Source organism: Martes martes, assembly GCF_963455335.1.
Source record: "Martes martes genome assembly, chromosome: 12".
In the NCBI taxonomy this organism is placed as follows: domain Eukaryota; kingdom Metazoa; phylum Chordata; class Mammalia; order Carnivora; family Mustelidae; genus Martes; species Martes martes.
In genome coordinates this window covers 41,766,556-41,792,351 of record NC_137900.1, presented here as the reverse complement: position 1 = coordinate 41,792,351, position 25,796 = coordinate 41,766,556, and the positions used below count along the sequence as shown (strand labels likewise).

Sequence of the window (25,796 nt, the reverse complement as noted above, 5' to 3'; positions counted from 1 at the left end):
ACCAGAGAAAGAGAAATACTGTGTGATCTCATATGTGGAAACTTTTTTAAAAAGTCAAATTCACAGAAACAGAGTAGAATAGTGTTTTCCAGGGGCTGAAGGTTGGGGAAAATGGCAAGACGCTGGTCAAAGGATACAAGCCTCCAGTTCTAAGATGAGTCAGTTCTGGGGATCTCATGTCCAGCACTCTGACCACCGTTAGTACCATATTGTATATTTAAAATTTGCTAAAGGAATCAATCTTAAGTGTTGTCAGACCCATGGAAAATATAATTGTGTGAGATGATGGATGTGTTAAGTAACTGAACTGTGGTCGTGACCGTTTCACTAGGTATACGTCTATCAAGTCATCGCATTATATGCTTGAAATATGTACAGTTTCCTTGTCAGTTATACCTTGATCAAGCTGTTAGGAAAAAAGAATTACCATGGCTAGGGAAATTGAGGTATAGCCAAGGACTAGTAAATTTGCCATGACGATATAAAATGGGGGTCAGCAGACTTTTTCTGTAAAGTATTTACCAGACAGTAAATACATGCGATTTTGTAGATCGTACAACCTCTCTTGTGTCTGCTCAGCTTTGCTGGTGTGGCATGAATGCAGCTACGGAAGATCCGCAGTGAACAGCCACGGTCAGTTTCCCATAGAATTTCATTTGTGGATGCTAAAAAAATGAAATAAAATAAAAATCATTAGTATAAGTTTTAACAGAATATTTTAAATACATTTGATGATGGTTTGTTTCTATGAGAGAACTATAGCTAGATAACTAAAGCTTAGATGTCCCATTTTCAGGCATGAAATATCAAGTTGGAAACACATTATAGTCTGGGCTGTTCCTAAAAAGATACTTGAAATACAGGGACACTTAGGTGGCTCAGTCAGTTAAGCATCTGCCTTTGGCTCAGGTCATGATCTTAGTGTCCTGGGATTGAGCCTGATATGGGGCTCCCTGCTAGGGGGGGAGCCTGCTTCTCCTTCTCCCTCTGTTCCTCCCCCTGCGTATGCTCTCTCTCTCGCTCATTCTCCCTGTCAAATAAATAAAATCTTCTTTAAAAATTAAGAAAAAGATACTTGGAATATCATGTCTAATTTGGTATTATTAAAATTAATATTTAAAAGAATTGCTTTACTTTTATACACAAAATACAAACCTAAAAAGGAATCTGTGATTTCTCTTAAAGCAAGTTTTTATAAACCACCCTTATAGCCTTATAGCTCTCCTTAACATTAATTATGTAATCTTGTTTAGAAGGGACTTTGGCACTTGGTTTTAAGTGAATTTACTTACATTAATTAAAAAAAATCTTTTAAAGATTTTATGTATTTATTTGACAGAGGGAGAGAGTACACATCTCCATGCTGAGCCAGGAGCCAGACATGGGACTCGATCCCAGGATCCTGGGATCATGACCTGTGGCTGAAGGCAGACGCTTAACTGACTGAGCCACCTAGGTGCCCTTACTTACAATAATTTTATGCACAGTTTTAAATATAATTTCAATTTTATATTTTTATATTTTTGAAGAAATTTTTATATTTTTGAAGAAAATATGAGGGTAGGGTAAGAAGGAAACATAAATTCAGAGGGGATTTATTGAGAAACCCTTTCTGAGGAAGTGATATTGAAGAGTGAGAAGGAATTAGCTGTGTGAGAGCTACAGAACAGTGTTGGGGAGAGACTCCTCTGTGAAGTGGGGAGGGACATATCAGGCACTCAGGGTAAGACTTGAGTACAAGCGTCTTGCTTTTTCCATCTCATGCAATCAGCATAGAACTTGGCACATGGTCAATATATGGTAAACACATAGTAAATGAATAAATGATCTAGAAATAAGGTAAAAGCCGGGAGTTTCTTAATTTATACAACTCATTTTCCATTTGTAGTCTTTCTCTTTATTTTCTTATATGTATAAGAGATGAACTGCTATAAAATTGATATGTTATTGTCAAAATATCTGCCTTGGGAGAGTTTTCTGTTTAAGGGGCAACACCTCAAATAGCCTGAGTTCTTTTCACTCCACAGTGTAGATCTATTTCATTTCTAGGGCAGTCAACATAGAATGTCTTTTTCTGGATACAAGTTGAGAAACATTAAAAAATGTACTTAAAATTTATTTTATGTTAGAAACTTTTTTCTTTCTTTTTGATTGTTTTTTTATTGGATAAAAAAGTTACTCTTTTTATCTATGGATCCATAGGGATTATTAAATTCAAGTTAACATGAATTTTTGAGGGTCACAAACTTGATACGTGTCTGTGCTTCTCCTTTATCATAGGGATGACAGTAAGTGCTAATAAAGATGGCTTGGGGATGATTGTTCGAAGCATTATTCATGGAGGTTCCATCAGTCGAGACGGCCGGATTGCTGTTGGGGACTGCATCTTATCTATTAATGAAGAATCTACTATCAGTTTAACTAATGCCCAGGCACGAGCGATGTTGAGAAGACACTCTCTCATTGGGCCTGACATAAAGTAAGTATCATGTTCACTCCAGTTTGGCTTGGGAAATTCAAAAATTTCAGTTCATGAATCAGAGTCTTTTCAGTAAGTACTTCTGTTTCATATGCAAAAATTATCACATATTTATTAAACATAAATCACTCAGGAGCTTGACTATTCCTGAGTAGTTCTTGATTGTAGATATAGTTTCTTTAAGACTATACAGTGTTGAAATATTTGAAAATGATCTGCCTCCTGTGTTTAATTTTGCTCTAGTGCTTTTGCAAAATCCCGAGACATCTCTCACAGAGCAGGAGGGTTCATTCAGGATCTTTCAAAGAAGTTTGGGTTGGCCTTAATGTAAGGAACTGTGTACTACCCAACTGACCTATGTGAATCCTAGGACTGAGCTGGTTCTTTAATGGCCGATCATAGAAAACAACATATAGAACAGCGTCAGTCTGACCCATCATTTGCGGTTTGGTCAACTACATCATGCTCCAGGAGAATTCACCAGTATATTGGTATAGTCCGATTGTAGGTCATGTAGGATATTTTGTCAGTAAGCACTTAAACTATCCCATAATCCCATAATGTGCTAAAAGCATGTTATAGATGTGACTTGGTTTTTAAAGTTACTAAACATTTCTTGAGCCAACATAAAAATCAGTTCATGACTCTGTCACACCTCATCAATGTAATAGCTTGGCTTTTTTTCGCTAGCATTGTTGATTGAATATTTTTATTTAATGTATAAGGGATAAAATAGTAAGATAAGAGCTCAGGGAAAGATTATTTACCTTAAGTTTACACAATGATTACCATTATGGGAAACTTTCCTGTATTAATGTTATTTTACTGACTTCATTCTATATTATTCTTTTGCAAAGTATGTATTACTAGAGCTTAGGTAAGAAAAAAATGTATTGCCAGTGTGTTTTTCATTCTGCCATCATTAAAAGCAGAAAAATTTATACTGTTCAAAGTGGATTCTATCATCTTATACAAAAGTAGTATTATTTGGGGGTGGAATTTCTTTAACAGGCTTTTGCAATTTTTCATGCTCTTTTGACTTTTATAATGGAATAGATCATTTCATCTTATGACAGTTCCTTAATTACCTTAATAATGTGAGTCCAAGTACATTAGAAATTTCAGTGCCTTTAAGAAAACAGAGAAACTTTAAGAGCTTTATTTATCATTTATGGATCAGTGTCCATTCCTCTAGCTTCAAAGATGAAGGCTATAGACCCACATGGGGACCCCTTATTGCAAGCCTTTTAGCTTACATAGTGTAGATGTAGTATAAAACACACATGGCCTGGTAATTGAACATTTGATTGATTGTGTGATATGGATGTCTTATGCTGTGAGCACTGGTGCAGGTCCCTTGCCCACTTTCTGACACTCTGTGCACCAGAAACAGTGCTTGGTTATCTAGCCGTCCCCCTCAGTTCTGATGTACTGCAACACTTAGAAAGCAGCCAAGGAATAAGACCATTGTGACATTAATTTGGCATAAATTAGGCATCTAGTCAACTCTAGGGAAGTTGTCAGGTGCTTTTTCAAGCTCCCAAAGTCCTTTTTCTCCTTTCCTTCTTTCTGTTGCTTTTGTCATTTGTCTTATTTGTTTTCCCACGCTCTTGAGTCAGCACCAGGATGGACCCATCTGTGCTTACAGCAGCTTTTGCAGGACCTTTTAGGATGTCAGAGGTAACTTCGTAAATTATTGCTTTGGGATCCCAGGAGTCAAAATGTAATATCTTATCATTATTTTTTAAAACATTTTATTTATTTGGCAGAGAGAGAGACAGCCAGGGAGGGGACACAAGCAGAGAGAGTGGGGGAGGGAGAAGGATACTCCCCGCTGAGTAGAGCTGGGAGCTTGATGTGTGGCTCCATCCCCGGACCCTGGGATCTTGACCTGAGCTGAAGGCAGACGCTTAACGACTGAGCCACCCAGGCGCCCCCAAAATGTAATATATTCAATTAAAAAACTGAATAAGGAAAGTCCTGCAACTTTTCCTCCTCTGGAAATCAATTAGCCAATCTTTTTCTCATATTCTCGCCTGTGTGTGGGTGCGCGCGTGCGCGCGCACACACACGTTCATAAACAGAATCAGAAAACATACCGATTTCTTCCCAAGTGTCCTACTAAGGCTGAGATTCAGATGGTTATAGTTTGACTCATGGGGTAAATGGTAGAAATTCTAATCATATAATCCTTTTTCAGAAAAAGGGTGTTAAATGATAAAAAAAAAGAATAGCCATTTAGATGGGCTGGAGCTGAGCAGCATTTTGCAGGAAATGTTTTGGCCCCGTCCCTTTCCTATCACTAGCTTTTATGAAGCAGAAGGTTTAGAATTACCTTAAGAGCTGTGTGAATAATCCTCCCAAAAGGAAAGCGAGTCCTTCCAGTTACTCTGAATGGAACCATATCAATTAAGCTTTGTAGTCATTACCTGGATCTAGGCTCCATCCGGGTCTCTGCCCCTTTGTGTCTTGTTATGAAGGTGGGATGCCAGTGGAGGAGTGTATTGGGGGACTTTAAAAAAAGACTCTAAATAGTTCAGTTACATAACTGATTGGTTTTAGGAAAAGCATTGCTTATTGAAGACAAGGCACTGAATTTCTTTTCTGCCATTTGCGATAGGTAGCAAGGAACTTTGTGTGTGTGCGCTCATGCGTGCCTGTGTAGATAATTTGAGTTTCAAGAGTTCAAGAACAGCCAGTTTAAGTTCCAGGTTTCATTATTTTGTATGGAAAACCAGATGTGAAGCCTCACCAGAATGCATTCTGTTTCACTTCTCACTCCACCTTGCCAGGAGCTCTTATATTTCTGTAATAATAGCCAGGGTTTTGTGCTTAGCAGCAGCTGCTTCTAACATCTGCCAGATAATTACCGAGCTGAATCAGAATTCACCTGCCTTAACCTAAAGTGTGGGATGAATTCCTGATCAAGGAATAAAAGATTGATTGCAGTTACATTTTTCTATGCTTGTTAATAATCACTGCTATAGACACCAGTAAAGAACAGATGCTTTTCTGGGGGAGGTGTAGATGGGGAGGGAGGTGGAAAGGGGAAAAAAAACACCCAGGAGCACCCACTTTTAACTACATATGTATGCATCTCACATTCCGCTCAAGACATTGACATTTGTTAACACCATTGTAAAAAGATGCTGCGGCGTATGCTTCACATTCTAGATTTTCTGCAGCACCTGCTGATGATCGAGCCCCCTTTTATGTGTGAGTATTGGTGATTCAAAAGCTCATTATGGCTGTGTTACAACTTGTCTGTGAAAACCATTTCATGCTTTTGTAACTTCCCGTTGCAGGGATAGATCCAGATACAGACTCAGAGTATACATTTTGGCTTTCTTTTCTTCATTTACATGAGAATGTAAATATCAACACAATGATGAGACTGTTACATGTACACATTGCACTGATGATTGTGAACTCATTTGAAAATCATATTTTCCAACTACAGAGCTTCAGGCTCCTTTGTGGGGAATGATCCCGCCTGCGCGTGCAGGCGCTGTCTCTGGATTAGTAGCCGGATCACATTTCAGCATCACTGATGCTGTTCCTTCTCCTTCCTCTCCGTTTGTAACTAGAGGTTAGTTTATGTGTAAGAATCTTTAACACAGCTCTCAAAGAAGCTGTTTCAGTGTGTTTATTCAGACCACATTTCATTTTTGGTGCCCTTCCTGGGATCCGGAGGTGTGCTGTATGACCAGGCGTGTATTAGAAATGCTTTGCATGTGCTGTTGCATTGTGGGAATCTTATGGTGTCCTCACTGTGTGTATTGGGGGTAAATATTTGCAAAAGCTGCTTTCTTTCCACTTTCTCACTGCTGTCTAAAATGTCAGAAAAATATTTGTAAAACTCCCTGTCCTCTACCTTTGGTAAAAGGAAAAACAGTTTGGGACAAATATAGAGGAAAATTCATTTTTGGCATTGTTTGGGATAGAAATATTTTTTCCTTTTCAAAACATTTTAAAAACATAATACTTTGAACTGATTATTATTATCTTTGCTAGTGTGTTCTAGTTTTCCTTCTTTCACCTCTTCCTGACTTTATATGTTTTACCTTTATTGAATCTTCAGAAATAATACTTTTTTAAAAAAATACTTTATTTTTCATTTATTTGAGAAGGAAAGAGAGAGCAAGAGAGAGCACAAGCAGGGGAAGAGGCAGCAGGAGAGGGACAAGCAGACTCCCTGCCGAGCAGGGAGCCTGAGGACTTGGAGCTTCATCCTAGACCCCCGAGACCATGACCTGTGCCATAGGCAGACGCTTAACCAACTGAGACACCCAGGCACCCCAATACCACTTTTCTTGAATAGGTTTTTTAGTTTTAGGTTTATCTTTATTAGTCTTAGTATAAAATAGAATCAATCTTCCTGACGTAATGTATTATACATTTTTTACTCATTATTTTGGGAAGGGATAAATTCAAACTTACTATTCAATATATTTTTAACACCATAGAGAAGGTGTTTTCATAGATGAATAAATTAAGTAGGGCCAGAATTACAATGCAACTCTGTCTCCCAGTGTATTCCTAAACCCTCTGAGCTATGCTTTCTGCTTTATTTTTTGGTCCTGGAGGTAAAAGTGTCATGAAGAGAGACTCCCCAAGGGTCCCCACAGTCTACAGAGTAATCCGGTGTGACCAGGCTAGCTGATGCACTGGAAAAGCACTGCCTTCTATTTGTTTTATGCTCCTCAGCTTACAATAGCCCCATGAAAAGTGACATCTTTCTTGTGGTTGAGAATGTGGAGATTTGGTAGTGGTGATTTACCCTCCCACTACAATCTGATGAGCAAACAGAGCTGTGTCTTCTGATGCCAAATTTAAGTGACTTTACAGAGTGAATGCTTTTTATGGAATAACCAATATGTCTGAAATTACATGTCTTCCTCATGCAGTAAATTAATGCCAGTGGCATAATTCAGCTTTTATTATGACACAAAAGACAGTCCTTTTATCCATGCCCTCCCCTGCTCAAGTTTTATGTACTTATTGTCTTCATGGGTAAGTCATGGATAGCTGGTTTAATAGTCTCCATGATTTTTATATTGTGTAATTTTGATATATACAAACTTGATACATACTTCAGCACAGTGTGCTGAACCAAATTGCAATTCACTGTTTCTCTTACCTAACTATTAAGTTGAAGATCTAGAGAGGTATAGTGGTTATGTAGTCTTTTATAGGACAGCAGGAAACTTGAATTTTCGAGTATCAGTTTCTGAACTTTATAGCTGTAGTCAACATCTTGCTCAGTGCCTTCCACATTTCAGGCATTCAGCCAGTGCCTGCTTAATTACTAAGTGACCATTCAAGTGTAAATATCAGGCTTTTCTCTAAAACCAAAATAACTTATTATGGAGTTGCTACAAATTAGTAAGAGAGTCTTCCCATAAACTTATGCTAGTTTTAACTTCAGACCTTCGGGTTTATAACTTCATAGAGCTAACATATAATTATTTTATACTTGTTACTGGCCATAATTAATTATGTATCATGGAAGAACTTATATTTGTAGAGATTAACAGATCTTTTTTTTTTTTTAAGATTTTATTATTTGAGAAAGAGAGAGAGAAAGAACACGAGTTGGGGTTGGGGCGGAGGGAGAGGGAAGATCAGACTTCCTCCTGCTGAGCAGGGAGCCCCACGAGGGCCTGGATCCCAGGACCCTGGCAGATGCTTTACCAACTGAGCCACTCACGTGCCCCAGGATTAACGGATCTTTCTTTTTTTTTTTTTTATTTTATTTATTTATTTGAGAGAGAGACAGTGAGAGAGAGCATGAGCGAGGAGAAGGTCAGAGAGAGAAGCAGACTCCCCGTGGAGCTGGGAGCCTGATGCGGGACTCGATCCGGGGACTCCAGTATCATGACCTGAGCTGAAGGCAGTAGCTTAACCAACTGAGCCACCCAGGCGCCCTTAACAGATCTTTCTAAAAAGACTATTAGTCTTCCCATATAGAAATTGAAATAAAGCTGCTTTTCTCCCCCATATGATTATTAGTAAACATAGAGTTTATCAGCATTTTAAAGTTTAATTGTTTAAAGCATAAGGTAAAAAATTTAAACTTTAATCTGTTATTTTTGCCTATAGGATGTTTTATCCTTTCCAAGTTTGGAGTTGCTGAGTAAGCTGATTAAATGATTTGTGTGAAAAAGTAGGGATTCAGGGACAAGATCATTTTATTTCTGTGTTTTGGAATCTTTTTCTGTTAGGCAAAACTTTGCTTTCCTTCTACTGCTGCTGCTTCTTCTTTTTTCATGGATTGTGCTCTGTTCCAGAATTACTTATGTGCCTGCAGAACGTTTGGAAGAGTTCAAAATAAGTTTGGGGCAACAGTCTGGAGGAATAATGGCTCTGGATATTTTTTCTTCATACTCTGGCAGGTAAGTGAAGCAGTAAGCTTGCTGCAGGGAGTGAAAGATGTAGTGAGCTCCCAGAAGAGTCTGAAGCCAGAGTCAGGGAGCACTGACAATGGAAAAGAATGATTTCCTTTTCTTTCTTTCAAGATTTTAAAAAGAAGTATTCACCTCAGCCTCCCCATTACTTAAGAAAGTATCATATAGTGGGGAAAATATATGAAAATATATGAAATATATGAAATATATGAATATATATGAAAATATATGAAAACTCCAACCAAGAGATGAAAATCATCTTAAGCGGCACCACTCTGTATAGTACTCTTCACATACTGAGTTTGGGGAATTCACCTCAGATTTCAGAATCATTTCATTACTTTGCTGGAGCCTACAATTTGTATGATACTGTATCGTGCCTTTTCTACTCTCATAAATGTTTTCAAACACATGCAGAAATTTTATTTTATTTTTTTATTAACAGGCATACAGATTCAGAAACATTTTTAATGGTTAGTTCTTACCCTTGGAGAGTGTTGAGCTGCATCTTTGTATATGTGCATGTTAGGAAACAGCGTATGTCTTTTTAAAATGCTTTTGATACATAAAGTATTAAGAACAGTTAATGCAGGGAAAGGGTTTTCTTCCCCCCTTAAGAAAGGGAGGAACTGAATTTTGATGCTGCTGCTGACTGAATCCAGCACAGGGAAAGAAATATTGTCGAATTGCTTTTCCATGGAGAAGTAAACACTTTGCATTCTTAGTCCTGGGGCCATTCTTTTAGTTGTATTTGCCACTGAGTACGGGATTGCTCTTTAAGCAGGCTAGAGCAGAGGTGGCTCTGCAAACATCCTGGAGCCTTCTCAGAAGAGTTACACTGTTTGTAGAGGATGTGAGAACATCCCAGAACACCCAGTATCCGTGACTGCAGGTATCTTGATAGGGCACCTCTGTTTCCTCATGACTGCAGTAATACAGACAGGGGAGGGAAAGGTATGCTATGTGTTTAGTAAAGGGAAACAATGTCATAGGCCTTAGGGCCTCATGAATTTTGTGGGAGAAGGAGTATTCACTTCACCCTCTACGGAGTTCAGCCATGTTCCTCTCTGGAGTTTCTGTCTCAGGCTTAGTAGTATGGAATGATTGTAGCTTCTTGGCAAAATAGCAAAGCAATAATTTCAGGGTCCCCCTAAGATATTACTTCAAATAGTGTAAAGGCTATGCCAAGGTAACATTGCATTTCTATTAAGTTGTAAGGCCTTACAAGCTCTCAAAAGTCATAGAGAAATAGCCACTTTTAGCACTGTGCCTCCCTCCCAGCACAGAAAGGGCCTGGATTGTCCAATGCTGTGACCACCTGCTTCATTGTATCTGCTTTTAGTGTAACAGGCCTCAAAACAAAACAATCTGCATTTTATAGAAGAGGAATCTATGTTACGGAGGCTCAGTAACTTGTCTAAATTCCATACTTAATAATTGGCAGAACTAATATTAGAATATAAGCAGTCAGGTTCCAGGTCCTTAACCATTGGATTCAAAGAAAGAAATGTACAAGCCCCATATAAAAATATGGGGCAACATGGCATAGAGGTTAAAAGCTCAGGTTTGCAGTTAGATGGCCTCAGTTCATACTTTACCTCTGTTATTCTACTGTGTGACTTTGTGTCAGTGTCTGGTATCTTGATGCAGGTTTATAGAGAGTTATTACAGTTTATAGAAATGTCATTGGTAGTCAACAGTCAGACACAGAGGCAAAGAAGTCTAATTCATTCTTAGCCAGGTGAGTTGAGGAGAGGAAAACTGGTCCATTTTGCTCTTTGGAGCACACAACACTTGAGTTCTGTAAAGCACATTCTAAGATGAATGAGGGGTGACCAACACATTTATAGGAGCTTATCTAGGTTGATGAAAGGATTCGAGGATTATAGAATCATAGGAAGAACATGGGGGTTTTGTATCAGAGGATTCAGGATATTAATCTTCTTATAGCTCAAAAGACAGGAACATGTGATCCAGTGTATCTGAGAGTGTGTCCAGGTAGCTCCCTGAGCTTGGATGGGTAAGATCCGCCCCCCTCCCCACAGCTGTCACTGAATATTTTAGGAACTCATTCTAAACTCTCATTATTATCTGTATTTCATACTTTGCTTCCTCTGTCCTATTCCCTCCAGCTCTGTTTCCCGAGGGTTAGCCTCATGTTCACCTCTGTGCCCTGCATCTTCAGGATATAGCTTCCCTCAGTCTGTCTCCTTCTCAGTCTGCTTCTTAACATCCTTTTTAAAAACACTATTTTTGGAAAATAAAATAAAATCTCTTTTTTGGGTCCATTCCCAAAAGTCTTGTCCCACTGTCAGGCTTAGGCTGTTGGATCCCAGCCTCATTCAGAACCTTGTCTCTCAACTTGCTCAGGAGAGGAATTCAGACATAAAACAGTGGGTAGTATAGTTAGCAAATAGATTTTCTCTTAATAGGTAAAAAGCAAAAATCTAACATTTAGGTCAAAGGAAAAAGGACATGTTCAGGGAGAGCCTGGGCAGTTAGTTGCTTTCCAAAGATTTTTGTTGTGAAACATTCAAACACAGATGATTATTGGGTTTTATGACTTCTGATCTCAGTCTAAAGGTTGTGTGATTTGACAGAGTTCAGTATTCCTGTAGCTGGAAAATGGATATATTTTGAGTGTATATTTTCTTTAGAGTATTAAATTTCTATAAAAATCAATTGCAAACATTTATTAAATCAGAATTTGTATAGCCTTCTGTGTTTCAAAGGAATATGTGGACATTCATCTTTAGAAAGCCAAGTTTAAGAGCATAAGGACTCACCATAATTGACTTAACCATTCTCTATTGCCCTTACAGTGTCACTCAGTGATACAAAGTATCCCTTTGGAAAAACAAAGTATTTATTGATATGGTTATTTGTAGTTTAATGTACAGTTAGTTAACATACTGGACACATTTTGTTACATGCCTGGCATTTGGCAAAATCTGAATTCCTATAGGAATTGAAAAGTGACCTTAAATACAAGGACATCGTAAACTTCTTTCCGAAAGGAGTGTGGGGCTTTCTGGATGAACTGAAGTTGGACTTGAAGCATTTTTTGCCTTTCTTGAAGGGAAACTCTGGCCCATCCTTAGGAAACAGAGATGCTAAATTTCTGCCTTATTTTCAAGGCAAGGATCAACCAGGGCTATTTAAGCTTACAACCCACATGGTGCTTCTACCTTTTACATGTTGTTTTTAAGAAATACTTGTTGAAGATTTTTCTTTAAAATTCTGGTATTTTCCCCTTCTTGTTCCTTTTCCTTATTCTCCCACGTTTCCTTAGAAAGATATAGACTAGCTAAGAATCTTAGTGTTCAGCGCTATCTCCAGACTAACTTACGATAAATTGATTCTGGTGTCAGGTTTTTATTTTCATTTGATCAGGTTTTCTTTTCCCCTTAATGTAAAATTGACCAAGGTGGTGAAAATATGAAGTAGTTATGATTTTTAGCAAATTGATAATAAAATATATATAAGACAAAACTTGCACAGTTTTACTAGGATTTTGGAGTATTCACTGTGTAAATTTTTAACAGAGACATTCCAGAACTACCAGAGCGGGAAGAAGGAGAGGGAGAAGAAAGTGAGCTTCAAAATGCAGCATATAGTAATTGGAACCAGCCCAGGCGGTAAGGATGATTTCTGTCTTCTGCCTACTCAGTGTTTAAAGATAGGGAGGTGTGGTTTCTAGTGCTGGATTACAACTTGCTACTCTGACATAGGGCAAGGCGTTTTAATATCCCTTACCCTCCATTTCTTCCTGTGTGTGGTGGAAAGAACAGTATGTTATTACACAGGGTCTAAACTAACATGTATACAAGGATTTGGCATATATTAGGGGCTAAATACAAATAACTAGAGAAAATTATGCATAAGTAGTTGGGAATGGATTATATTTTCTATAGAGCTCGATCTTGGGTTTACCACCAAATGGTAATTTAAATTTTCTCTAGCATTTGTAGCACATATATTCAAAACGTGTGTGTGTGTGTGTGTGTGTGTGTGTGTGTGTGTGTGTGTGTGTAAGCATCTTGTTATCACAGCCTGCAGTTATTTTAACCCATGCTCTGTCTGGAACAAGTTTCATATATAGTAGAAAAGATAGTTTTCCTAAATATGTTCAGATATAACACTATGCATCACTAAGGCATATTTTTGTGTTCATGCTGAGTAAAATCAAATTGAGTTTCATAGGAATTTACTGAGTCCTGATTATGGATGCAGATGATTTTGTGAATAAAAGGGAAGTATCAAACCTAAATCCTGCCTTTGAGGAAGTATAATGTGCTAGGGATAGGCAAGATGTAGAGACACACAAAATAATTAAAGAAAAATATAAGGTATTTTACATTGAGTGTAAAATATTAGTAGTTGTCATTGGCTATGCCCTCTAAACAGATCTACAAGTGACCATCATAATGGTTTCTTGCACTTAGGAAACACTTAGTATTTATTCTACAATAAATACATAAAATCCTCCAGAGAGAAAAATTTCTATTGTTCATAGATGTAATACAGTTTGATGATTTTCTTTGCTATGTTTAAACATTTTTAGGTTGAGTCCTATTCAAAGTATAGAATACATATTATGTTGCTTACACAAAAAACAATTAGCCGTTTAAAATGACTTTTTCATTGGAATTCCTTAAAAAGCTGTTTAGCCTACTTAAAGAATCAAGGTCTCTCTACATCATTATTCACATTGAGAACAGAATATAAATGCTAGATCTGTGGCAGAAAATAGATTATGTTGTTTCTTATTTATATAGGATAAAGGCAAAAGTGAGTTAGATGAAATTATTTTGTAGTTGGTGATCATAGTGATAAACTTGAATTTTGTTGGACAGAAATCACAGTCAAAGAGGAAGATAGATTTGTCAATTTTAATAATGCCGTTAGAGGAAAAGTAGATTTTAGAAAGCAATACGCACAATGTTTAGTGTCTCTAAGAGCCATGTTAGAATTCTGATTTTTACACTTTTTAAGATAAATTTCTTAATCTCTGTTAGCTCTCAGTTACCTCATCTATAAAATGGGATTGATAATAAAATCTTTTAAATTTGGAGAATTCAGTGTGATAATGCACATGAAATTTTTAGTCTGGTTCCTGATGCATAGGTGAGCACTCATTCTCAGTGGTAGGCCTGGTCGATGGTCACCATCATCACTATAATAACTAAGCAAATAGAAAATGTTGGACACAGGAATCACTTTGGAATTTTATTATGAGAAAAATTTGGGTGTAGCTTCTGAACTGGAAGATTTTTATACTTCTAGCTTCAATTTTAGTCTTCACACCAGCCTGAGATATCTCTAAAGGTGGTACAGAGAGAGTATGGGTGGAGCTTCCAGAAATCCTAAGAAGATACCCTGCACTCACTAACAAAGGTACTTTTTTGGGAAAAGTTCACAGAATAGTAAGAGGATGCTTACCAAAATAACCAGAGCTTTTATACAACATGGGAAACATGATGGGACATTCATTTGTACTGTTAAAAGTTTACTTTATGTGGAAATAGAGAATATTTTTTAGCAAAGTGTATATTTTAAAATTTTAAATAAGCTGTTACTCTTATTTTGCATGTGATTTCCATTGACAGAACTGGTAGCATACTCTGCGTATCACTTTCTAGCTTGTTGCTTCTCGCTCAGTCCAGTGTCTTGGATGTCTGTCTCGTTGATACTTCATTCATTCAGTGTAGTTGTTGCAGTGAATTTCAATATCTGAATGCACCACAGTTTATTCCCAGGTCAATATTTAACTACTTAATACTTACTTGCTACTATAACAATTCTGTGCAGTGAATATCTCTATTTCCTTATATATTATAACTATGAGAATTTATCTAGGTATGTATCCATAAGAGGAACTACTGACTCATAGATTTATTTATTTTTTTTAAATATTTTATTTATTTATTTGACAGAGAGGAAGCACATAAGCAGGGGGAGAGGCAGAGACAGAGGGAGAAGCTGACTCCCTGCTGAGCAGGGAACCCCATACTGGACTTCATCCCAGGACCCTAGGGTCATGACGTGAGCCAAAGGCAGACACTTAACTGACTGAGCCACCCAGGCACCCCTGGCTTATAGATTTAAATACATTATTTATGTTATCAGAAGTTGTCAACTTGCTTTTTTAAGGTGGCTGTACCAATTTTTACTTCAGTTCTTAATATATGAGAGTTCCCTTTTCCCCACAACCTTGTTACCACATCATATGATCATTGAAACAACACATTTTTGTCAACCTGATAGTTAGAAAATGGTATCTTGTCTTAATAAACAATGTATGATCCAAACAGGGTTAAGGTGGTGGGGTGCACATTTTCTCACTTGTCATATGGATTGAATTTTGAATCTTGCTTACATTGCTTCAGTAATCATAATCCCAGTCGTCATCATAAGAGTGATAAAAGATAGATTGCTTGCTGTATGCCAAAGCTTCATTTTGCACTTGGCATACATTCATTAATATAATCCTCACAGCGAACTCTGCTATAGAGAAACTTACTGGCTCCATTTCACAGCCGAGGAAGGTAAGAGAGACTAAGTAAGTTGCAGAGGGTCACACAACTGTTAAGTAGCAAAAAGTCAGGACTCAAACTCAGGGACTCAATTCACAGCTCAGGCAGCCTGGCCTCAGAGCCCTTTTACCTTTGCTTTTCTGAATTTCATTTTTTGTAAGCCCGTGTATAGGCTTACACGTGTATAGGCTTACACGTGTATAGGCTTATACGTGTATAGGCTGCCATTTTCCCAGACAACTAACTCTGAACATGTTCTATAAAACTTTACTTTTATAGGTCTCCTTTTTTCTGTCCAAAGAATGTTTGCAGTGTTCGTTCAGTGAGGGGAGTCTGGTTCCTCAGCACTGTGGTCGTTTTGGCAGTCCCGTGTTTGTTATCTTCTCCAGGATTTCAAGAAGTTATAGCCTTTCTTCCAGAGAGTACACTGTATTTGATAACACTGCTCTCTGCTGGACCCCGTGTAGTCAGACAGGGCTGTTATCCAAAGATTGTGTAACCTCTCTGCACCTCTTCCCTTTATAAAGTGGGGCTAATAAGCATATCCATCCTATAGGGATGGTGTGACAATTAAATGAAAGTATGTGGTATTCACCTAGAGAATAATGCTGAGCACATGATAAGCTCTTGAGTGTTTGCTGCTATTACTTTTATTATTTAAGAAATTTTAAGAACCACTTTCCAATCCACACTAACTACAAAGAACCCTAGCAGACATTTTCTTTCATTCTTTCATTTTTTTTCCTTTGTAAGAGAAGGGTTAAGTAGTCCTATGTATGTATCCTGAATTCTTAAGTGTTTACTACAAATGGCTAAATATACTGACTTCTTTACTTTTCTGTGTTATCTCAGGAGCTGCTTTAAGAAACAAGGGAGGATTTTGCTTCTTATCTTTCACAGAATTCCCAGGGTGAAAGAAAATGATGACTAGGATTTTAACTATTTACACAAACATTATTAAGTTTCGGGAACATGGTCACATCCTTTCAAACTAAATAGAGTTTCTAGGATTATCGATTTCTAATAAGGTAAAAAACGCTGACCTCACGTGCTTCATCTCCCCCAGCCCTGGTGCTCTTTTATCTCCAGCCTTTTCTTACTGGATAGCCCTCACCACACAGGAGTCCTTAGTCCAATCTTTCCTCTCCTCTGGGAGCTCCTCAATGCTCCTCAGATTGAGGGCATATGTTGGACCATGCTTTCTTCTCCTGTTTGATGTCCAGCACTGTCTCCCTTCCCGCAGCACAGAGCAGATTACAGTCTTGTTATCTCAGAGCTCTCTGCTAGGTTTCTCTGCTTTTTCCCTCTCAGCCCAGCACCTCACTGCAAACGACCTTCTTCTTATGTGCCAGTCTTCCCATAAGACAGGAACTTAATACGTTCATAGCTCTTACGGCTCTGAACAGGTATTAAATGTGAGTGTCTGTGCGTATTACATGGGTGGAGGAGGTGCGTTCAAGGCAGAGGAAGTAGCAGGCACCAATGCCCCAAAGCAGGAGAGCAGGCCTGATGAGCTTCAGGAACAGCAAGAAGTTGCTGTGGTCGCTGGAGTGAAGAGCAGAGGGCACGGAGCTGTGGGAGCCGAGTTTAGGGAGGTGGTGGTAGAATCAGATCATGTAGGATACTGTCAGCCACTGCTTTCCATGCCCTGACTGTTAATTACCCGGTCTACCTTGGCAAAGAAGACTTCTATAGGGATAAGCTTCTGACATAGTGTGTGCAGGAATGTTCTTTTCCTTGATTTGATTGCCAAGCTCAGAAGTTACCATCTGTTCAGGAGTTGTTGAATTTCTTGATTACTTAGTGTCTGCAATATTAGAGCTCCTGGAAAATGGTACTTTTATATGGGTCCATGTCCCAGCCTGAAGTGTGAGTCCAGAATTTACATGTAATAAATCAGCTTCAGAAATACATTAGTGTTTATCAGACCTTATAAAACACGTAATTGGGGAACGAAAACGATTTTGTTTTGCTACTGGCAAAACTTCGATAAATTGATAAGATTGGCAAAAATTAACTTATTACATTTTATTACATTGAATATTTTAAAATTTAGCTATAATTTTTAACCATGTGAACCATTTTTAAGTATGCAGATCAGTGACATTAAGAACATTCGCATTGCTGTGTAACCATCACTACCATCTATCTCCAGAACACTTACATCATCTTACAAACTAAAAATCTCTACCCATTAAATTTTAAATAATTCCCCGGTTCTGCCCCCTGCCCTGGCAACTGCCATTCTTTCTTTTTTCCCCAGTTTTTTTTTTTTTTTTTTTAATTTACTTGACACAGAGAAAGATCACAAGTAGGCAGAGAGGCAGGCGGTGGGGGGGTGGGAAGCACACTTCCTACTGAGCAGAGATCCTGATGCCGGGCTCGATCCCAGGACCCTGAGATCCTGACCTGAGCCGAAGGCAGAGGTTTAACCCACTGAGCCACCCAGGCGCTCCTCTTTTTTTCCCCAGTTTTATCAAAAAGTAATTGAACATACATCACTGTGTAAGTTTAAGGCATATAGCACATTGGCTTGATTTTATGTATATTATAGAAATATCATCACAGTGGCTTTCAGGTCTTCCATTTAAGTTCTTAATCCATCCAGTAGGTTTCAGGACTTGCATTTAAATCCTTAATCTAAATTAATTTTTTTGAGTGGTGTAAAATATGGGTCACCTTCATTCTTTTACATAGAAATATTCAGTTATCCCAGCACTATTTACTGAAGAGACTGTCTTTTCTCCATTGAGTGTTCTTACCTCCCTTATGAAATATTAGTTGACCTTACATTCTTGGTTTATTTCTGGGCTCTTGATTCTGTTCTGGTGGTCTATGTGTCTGTTTTTATGTCAGTACTAGACTGATGACTAAAATTTTATAGTTTAAATCATTGAACTTTATAGTTTAATCTTTATAGTTTAAATCAGCTTTAAATCAGGAAGTGTGATGCCTTCTGCTTTGTTCTTTTTTTCCTCAGGATTTCTTTGACTATTCAGAGTCTTTTGTGATTTTGTATAAATTTTAGCAGTGTTTTTTCTATTTCTTTAAAAAATGCCACTGGAATCCATTTGATAGTAATTGCATTGAATCTGTAGGTGGCTTTTGTAATATTTCATGTTTTAGCAATATTCTTCCAACCCCTGAACACAGGATACCTTTCCATTTATTTATGTCTTCTTTGATTTATTTTATCAATTTCTTGTTTTCAGAGTAGAGATATTTCACCTCTTTAAGTGTATTACTATTTTATTATTTTTATGCTATTGTAAATGAGATCAACTTTTCCCAGAAACTTTGTTGTTAGTGTATAGAAATGCCATTTTTGCATTTTAATTTTTCATCCCACAACTTTATTGAATTCATTGATTAGATCTGACAGTTTTTGGGTTAAGTTTTTAGGATTTGTTTATATGTAAAATTATGTCACCTATGAATAGAGACCATTTTACTTCTTCCTTTCCAATTCTGATATTTTTATTTATTTTTCTTGCTGATTGCTCTAGCTAGGCTTTACAGTACTGTGTTGAATAGGTGTGGTGAAAAGTGGGCACTTTTGTCTTATTCCTAATCTTAGAGGAAAAGCTTTCATCCTTTCACTATTGAATATGTTGTTAACTATTCTGATATGGCCTTTACTATGTTGAGATATGTTCTTTCTCTGCCTAATTTGTTGAGTTTTTATCATGAACACATATCAGATTTTGTCAAATGCTGTTTTTCTCTATTGAAATGTTCATATGGTTCTATTATTTTGTTCTATTAATGGGATTTATCACATTGGTTGATATCATCCCTGAATCCCAGGGATACATCCGCTTGATCTTGGTGAGTGGTCCTTTTAATGTGCTGCAGAGTTCAGTTTGCTAATGTTGAGTATTTTTGCATACATATTCACCAGCAATATTGTGTACTGTAGTTTTCTTTTCTAGTAGTAAACTTTTCTGGTTTTAGTGTCAAGATAATGCTGGTCTTGTATAATGAGTTTGGGAGTGTTCCTTTCTTTTTGATTTTTGGAAGTGTTTTAGAAAGATTGATGTTTATTCTTCTTAAGTGATTAGTAAGATTTACCAGTGAAACCATCTGGTTCTGGTCTTTTCTTTGTTGGGGGACTGTTGATTACTGATTCAATCTCCTTGCTAGTTATTGGTCTATTCAGATTTTCTATTTCTTCCTGATTCAATCTTAGTAAGTTGTATGTTTCTAAGAATTTTTCCATTTCTTCTAGGTTACCAGTTTGTTGGTGTATAGTTAATCATAATAGCCTCTTATGATCCTTTGAATTTCTGTGCTAACAGTTATAATTTCACTCATAATTTTTTCGATTTGGGTCCTTTTCCTTGGTTAGTGTAGCTAAGGGTCTGTCAATTTTGTTTATCTTTTCAAAGAACCAACTCTTGTTTTGGTTACTCTTTCCTATTATTTGTTCTCTATTTCATTTGTTTCTATTGTCATATTGTCATAGCCCATTGTCACCTTCCTTCTGCCGAATTTGGAGTCAGTTTATTCTTTTTCTAGTTTATTAGGGCATACAGTTAGATTGCTTATTTGGGATCTTTCTAGTCTCTAAATGTTGGTGTATATTGCTATCAATTTCCCTCTCAGAATTGCTTTTGTTTCATCCCATAAGTTCTAATATGTCGTATCTCCATTTTCATTTGTCTCGTGAAACATTTTACCATTCTCCTTTCTGTCTCCATGGATTTGACTATTCTAGATACATCATATAAATGAAATTGTATAGTATTTGTCCTTTGTTTCACTTAGCTAGCTTATTTCACTTAACATAATGTTTTCAAGGTTCATCTGTGTTGTAGCATGTATCAGAATTTTTTCCCTTTCTAAGGCTAAATAATATTCCATGGTATGTATATACCATTTTGTTTATCCATTCATCTTTAGATGGACACTTGAATTGTTTACACCTTTGGTTATTATGAATGATTTTTCTATGAATATGACTATATGAATATTTCTTCAAAACCTTTGTGTAATTTTGAGAGGGTATATACCCAGAAATGGAATTGTCAAGTCATAGGGCAATTCTATTTTCAATTTTTTTTTTTTTTTTTTTTTTTAAGGAACTCCTATACTGTTCTCCATAGTGGCTACAACATTTCACATTCTACCAACAGTGCGCAAGATTCCAATTTCTGCAGTTTCTCCTTGCCAACACTTCTTTTCCTTTTTTCTTTTCTTTTTTTTTTTTTTTAAAGATTTTTATTTATTTATTTGTCAGAGAGAGACAGAGAGAGACAGAGAGAGCATGAGAGCATGAGCAGGGAGAGAGGGAGAGGGAGTAGTAGGCCCCCTGCTGAGCAAAGAACCTAATGCAGGTCTTGATCCCAGGATCCTGGGATCATGACCTGAGCCAAAGGCAGACGCTTAAACAACTGAGTTACCCAGGTATCTGTTTTTTGTTTTTTGTTTTGGTTTTGTTTTTTTTTTGTTTTTTTTGTTTTGATAGTAGCCATCCCAGTGGGTATGGGGTACGTATCCCATTATGGTTTTGATTTGAATTTTGCTAATGATTAGTGAAGTGAACATCTTTTCATGTGCTTATGGTCCATTTGATTATCTTCTTGGGAGAAATGTCTGTTTAATTCCTTTGCCCATTTTAAAAAAAAAATTCTATTTTTTTGACAGACAGAGATCACAAGTAGGCAGAGAGGCAGGCAGAGAGAGAGAGAGAGGAGGAAGCAGTCTTCCCACTGAGCAGAGAGCCCAGTGCGGGGCTTGATCTCAGGACCCTGGGATCATGACCTGAGCCGAAGACAGAGGCTTTAACCCACTGAGCTACCCAGACGCCCCTCCTTTGCCCAATTTTAAATCAGATTATTTTTTTACTGTTGTGTTTTTGGTGTTCTCTTTATATTCTGAATATCAATCTCTTATCTAGAAAGTGACTTGCCAATATTTTCTCCCATTCTGTGAGTTACATTTTTACTTTATTGATAGTATTTTTTTGATAGTATTTTTAAGTTTTTAATTTTGTTGAAGTCTTATTTGTCTGTCTTTTGTTACCTACACCTTTGGTTTCCTATCCAAAAATCATTCCAAAACACAGCATTGTGAGGCTTTTCCCCCATAAGCTTTCTTATAAGAGTTTAATTTTTTTTTTTTATATCTTTATAGGGTTGAACTTTGGAGAGAACCAAGCAAATCTTTGGGTATCAGCATTGTTGGTGGAAAAGGCATGGGAAGTCGTCTAAGCAATGGTGAAGTGATGAGGGGCATTTTCATCAAACATGTTCTTGAAGACAGTCCAGCTGGCAAAAATGGAACCTTGAAACCTGGAGATAGAATAGTAGAGGTACCCTCTAGTGAGCTTTCTGTGCCAAAATTCTTCCTCTGTTCCATCCTCTTTACTAAGGGAATCATCGTCTTCACACTGGTCACTTGACCCAATGTGAAAGTAAAATGTGTTTGTGGTTAAAACATTTCTTTCTTATATGTCCCATTTCATCCATAATCTTTCTCTTTAGTGCATGGTGACAGATTATATATCTTGATTCAGAGACTGATGTTTGGAGATATAACCATTTTAAAAAACATTGGCCTTGAGTTAAAATAATGAAGTTCTATTTGAAAGAACAAAGAAAATTTCCTGGGGAGAAAATTGAATTGTTTGAAATTAAATATACATGAACGAATTATGTAGATCATAGCTAAGTTCTCCAGTGATTTTATTTTAAGAAATGCTTGTCGTGATCAATTCATTGTAGATTAACTTTATTGGGTAAGATTATTTTCCAAGTGAGTCCTTTTAGTAAATCTTTTATGCTAATTACCCTGATTATCATTTACATAAATTCTCCCACCCCCCACAATCCAGGCTCATATTTCCCTCTTCCTTTTTCCTCAGTGCTATGTCCATTCATCACTGAGGAGTGTGTGTGTGTGTGTGTGTGTATTTACACACTCATATATGTGTAACTTTGATATATGCAAGAGAAGTATTTGGTAAAATTGATTTGTTAAAATTAATTCAAAACAAAGTATAGTATTTTAAATAGACTTTTCTCCCATGGTCACTACTCATTTACTCAGCAAATATTCCTGGAGCAGCTATTGCATTCCAGATGCTATCACAGGCTCTGGGCATTCCACAGTGAACAAGGCAGCATGCCTGCCTGTCAAGTGTGACAGACTTAACAAGTAATCAAGTCACTTCAGAACAGTGTGATAAATTATCTGATCAGGGAAAGTATAGTTATAGTTAAGAGGGTAGAGGAAGGGTACCTGACCCATATTTGCTAAGTTGTCAGGATAATAGAGTCGGGCAAAAGAGACAACTTCTCAGTAGAAACCAATAACTTTATTACTATAAGGACCATTATATTTACTTTATACAAGTGATTGTCTCTCATTTTCTAAATCCATGTAACTTACCATTAAAATGCGTTGATTGTGAAGGTTACAACATTTTAACTTTAAAATGAACATTTTTAGTATTGATTTAGTCCTTTACTGGTTGATTATCTGTGAAAGCTGAAGAGGGAGGAAAATTGAGGCTTGGGAGGATACAAGGGCCATGTCTGTTTGTCTCGTTTTTTCCTCCAACCATTTGTAAGGGAGAATGGTGGGCTTGTTCTCTTTCTCTGCATCCTTACCTTTCTTTAGGGGATATCTTAGCCCCTTTTTAAAGAACTCTTGTTCCCAATTTCAGATTATCACAGGCCGGTTTATTTTATGGATAATTCACTATTAAATACCTTTGACCTAAGGAGAAAAAGTAAGAAATATTTATAATTATTTCTAGAAAGAATTGATCACAGTTTGCACCAAAATGTTGTTTAAAGGTATTGAGGGAGTTAAAGCATCCATCCCTTTCAAATTGAAAAGAAAGTCTGATTTTGTGTGTAGTAAAGTACTGTGTGCTGTTTAGCAGTGGTTGTTGAGGGCTGTTATGTACGGGGGCTTTTCTAGTAAGTAAGCAAGCCTTGGGCCTCCATAATCCTGGGGATTCTGAAACCTGTCTCTCCAAGTTTCTGAAAAAGTATTTAGGCTAGATGAGTCGAGACCTGCAAAGTATTCCATTCTGAGTATAGGGTTCTTTGGACTTGAGCAAACATATTTAATGTCCTATTAAATGTTTCTACAAATGAAATATATAGTAGACTAACTTCTATTATTTATTATTATACTAACTTTCGTTCTACAAAAAGTGAAAGCCATTTTTAATACATACTGACATGCATATTACATTACCTAAGTGTCAATCTAAGAGAAATTTTCAATTAAATGCATGTAATTCTTTTAAAGGTGATAATGTTCTATGCAGAGATCTAATTAATTTTCTTTTCCAGAATTGTGTCTACTCTGATTTTGCTATTTTGTTGTATATATATCCTATTGTGGTAATTGGAAATGATAAAATGATTATAGTATCTTGTAGTTTTCTGGCAGGATTAGCATTTGGCCTTTCAAACTACTTTCCTTCCTACTCATAACAGTATGTAAGCTGAGCTGATCATCACCCAGGCAATCCATGGTCAATAAAAAGTTACAAAATAACATTCATTTTCAGGCTATTTATAGAAGAATTACTAACAAGCACAATTTTTCTTGGCTTCCAGCTCCTGTCATGTCTACTACAAAGATTCTTCTGCAAAGCTAATCTTGCCATAACCTGATTTTTCTGAACATTAGAATTCTGTTTTTTACTTCAAGCTTCCCTGTACAGAGAGAAACACACAAAACATTGCCCACCCATTTCCCAAACAAGTCTTTAATGTATTTGGAGAAAACGTGTACAGTGACTTTCATGATGAACACAGTGCTGCGAGGCAGTTTCTTTTTATTATTTCCTTCATGATTTTGATTTCTTAAAGGAATGACCGATACTGTAAGGAAAGCAGAAGTAGAGCCTTCATTTCAACTGATGATTATTTCAGTTGATTTTGGGGACAGAAGTCAGTGCCAAAATAAGGGACCACAAGTCTGCTGGACAATGAAAAGTTCTAGAGTCTCACAGGTAGTCTCAATTATTTTTGATTCTGAAACAGATTTCCCAGGAGGCTCACCCAGGGTCCTCAGAACTCAGATCCACAAATTGTTCTGTTGTTCTGGAGCTTCTTGAAATGTTAAGCTGAGGCCTTCCATTGCAGGTGGATGGGATGGACCTCAGAGATGCAAGCCATGAGCAAGCTGTGGAAGTCATTCGGAAAGCAGGCGACCCTGTAGTCTTTATGGTACAGAGCGTTATAAACAGACCAAGGGTAAGCGAACAAAAAGGGCAAGGTAGGCAAATCCAAACAGTGTTCAACTTGGAATCTAATGTATCAAGGGCCAAGTTGTCTCTAGGACCAGATATCCAGTCTTAAAATCTCAGGAGACTTGTTAAAATTTTATAATGTTTTTTTTTTTCATTTTTAATTGAGTTGTCCTGGAAATCCCTTCTACCATGTTTAATAAACACTTCACGTCCACTGAAAACACACAGAAGTAGGATCCATTGGTGGCCATAGGTATCTAGATGGATAATTATTAGTATTCATTGTAGTTACAAAATATTTAAGTTGTTAAGAGGAATGTGGTATAATGATTTAGCTTACTGTATGTGACCTCTCAGTCCCTGAAAAGCCAGAGAGATGACATTTTCCTTATGCATATATCCTCCAGACAGAATTTCCAGCGTATGCAATCCCATGATCATGTGTGAATCGTCTTGAATGTATTTATCTGTCCCACTGGACATTCTACATAGTAAATTTAAGCAGTATGTTTACATATGAGTGATTTTATAATTGCTGCTTCCCAGCCATGGGCACTTCATCACTGAATAGCCCCCAGTATAGACAGAAACCTACTAACCCATTTTATCATCAGTCATGACAGATAAAATGGCTTTAATGCATTTAATGAATGTTGTTGATGGAGAAGATACTAAGTGAGTCCTTGTGTATTTGATATGCCCTAAAGATTCTGAAGATGAAAATTATGCCGAGTTTGAAACTTTTTTTTTTTTACTATTCCTTTATGTCTCAGTGAAAAAGATTATTTACACGAGCAGAAGTTCTTGAGCGTATTTGGGCCACATACCCCTTGGAAAGTTCTTCAGAGAAACACACAATCCTGAAAAGTTTGCATCTCATTTCAGGAGCTTCCTAGATATCCTTAAAATCATAGAGGTTCTACTTCTGGATTTTAGTGAAAACAGAACAAAACAAAACAACCCTTTGAAATAACTGCTCATTAGCTTTGAGGTTTGGTTGTCTTTAAAAGGAAAATGTCAACATATGTGAGGGAAATTAAGAGAAACATCTAAAACTTTAAAATATATAATTATTTTATAAGTTTTTATCTTAAAATTAAGAATATAAGAAATCAGTGCTCAGATGATGGAAGGATAGTAGCAAACATTTCTGTAGA

At 37.0% G+C, this 25,796-nt stretch overlaps 1 protein-coding gene across 1 annotated transcript in view; it reads left to right on the top strand.

The window, feature by feature from the left end:
• The window catches only part of MPDZ (multiple PDZ domain crumbs cell polarity complex component), a 156,602-nt gene that overhangs the window by 94,842 nt on the left and 35,964 nt on the right, over window positions 1-25,796 (top strand). The window contains exons 21-25 of the mRNA XM_080819599.1: window positions 2,281-2,479; window positions 8,770-8,874; window positions 12,432-12,524; window positions 21,558-21,735; window positions 24,533-24,643. Coding sequence (XP_080675725.1) covers window positions 2,281-2,479; window positions 8,770-8,874; window positions 12,432-12,524; window positions 21,558-21,735; window positions 24,533-24,643 — 686 coding nt within the window. The remainder of the gene's footprint in view (window positions 1-2,280; window positions 2,480-8,769; window positions 8,875-12,431; window positions 12,525-21,557; window positions 21,736-24,532; window positions 24,644-25,796) is intronic.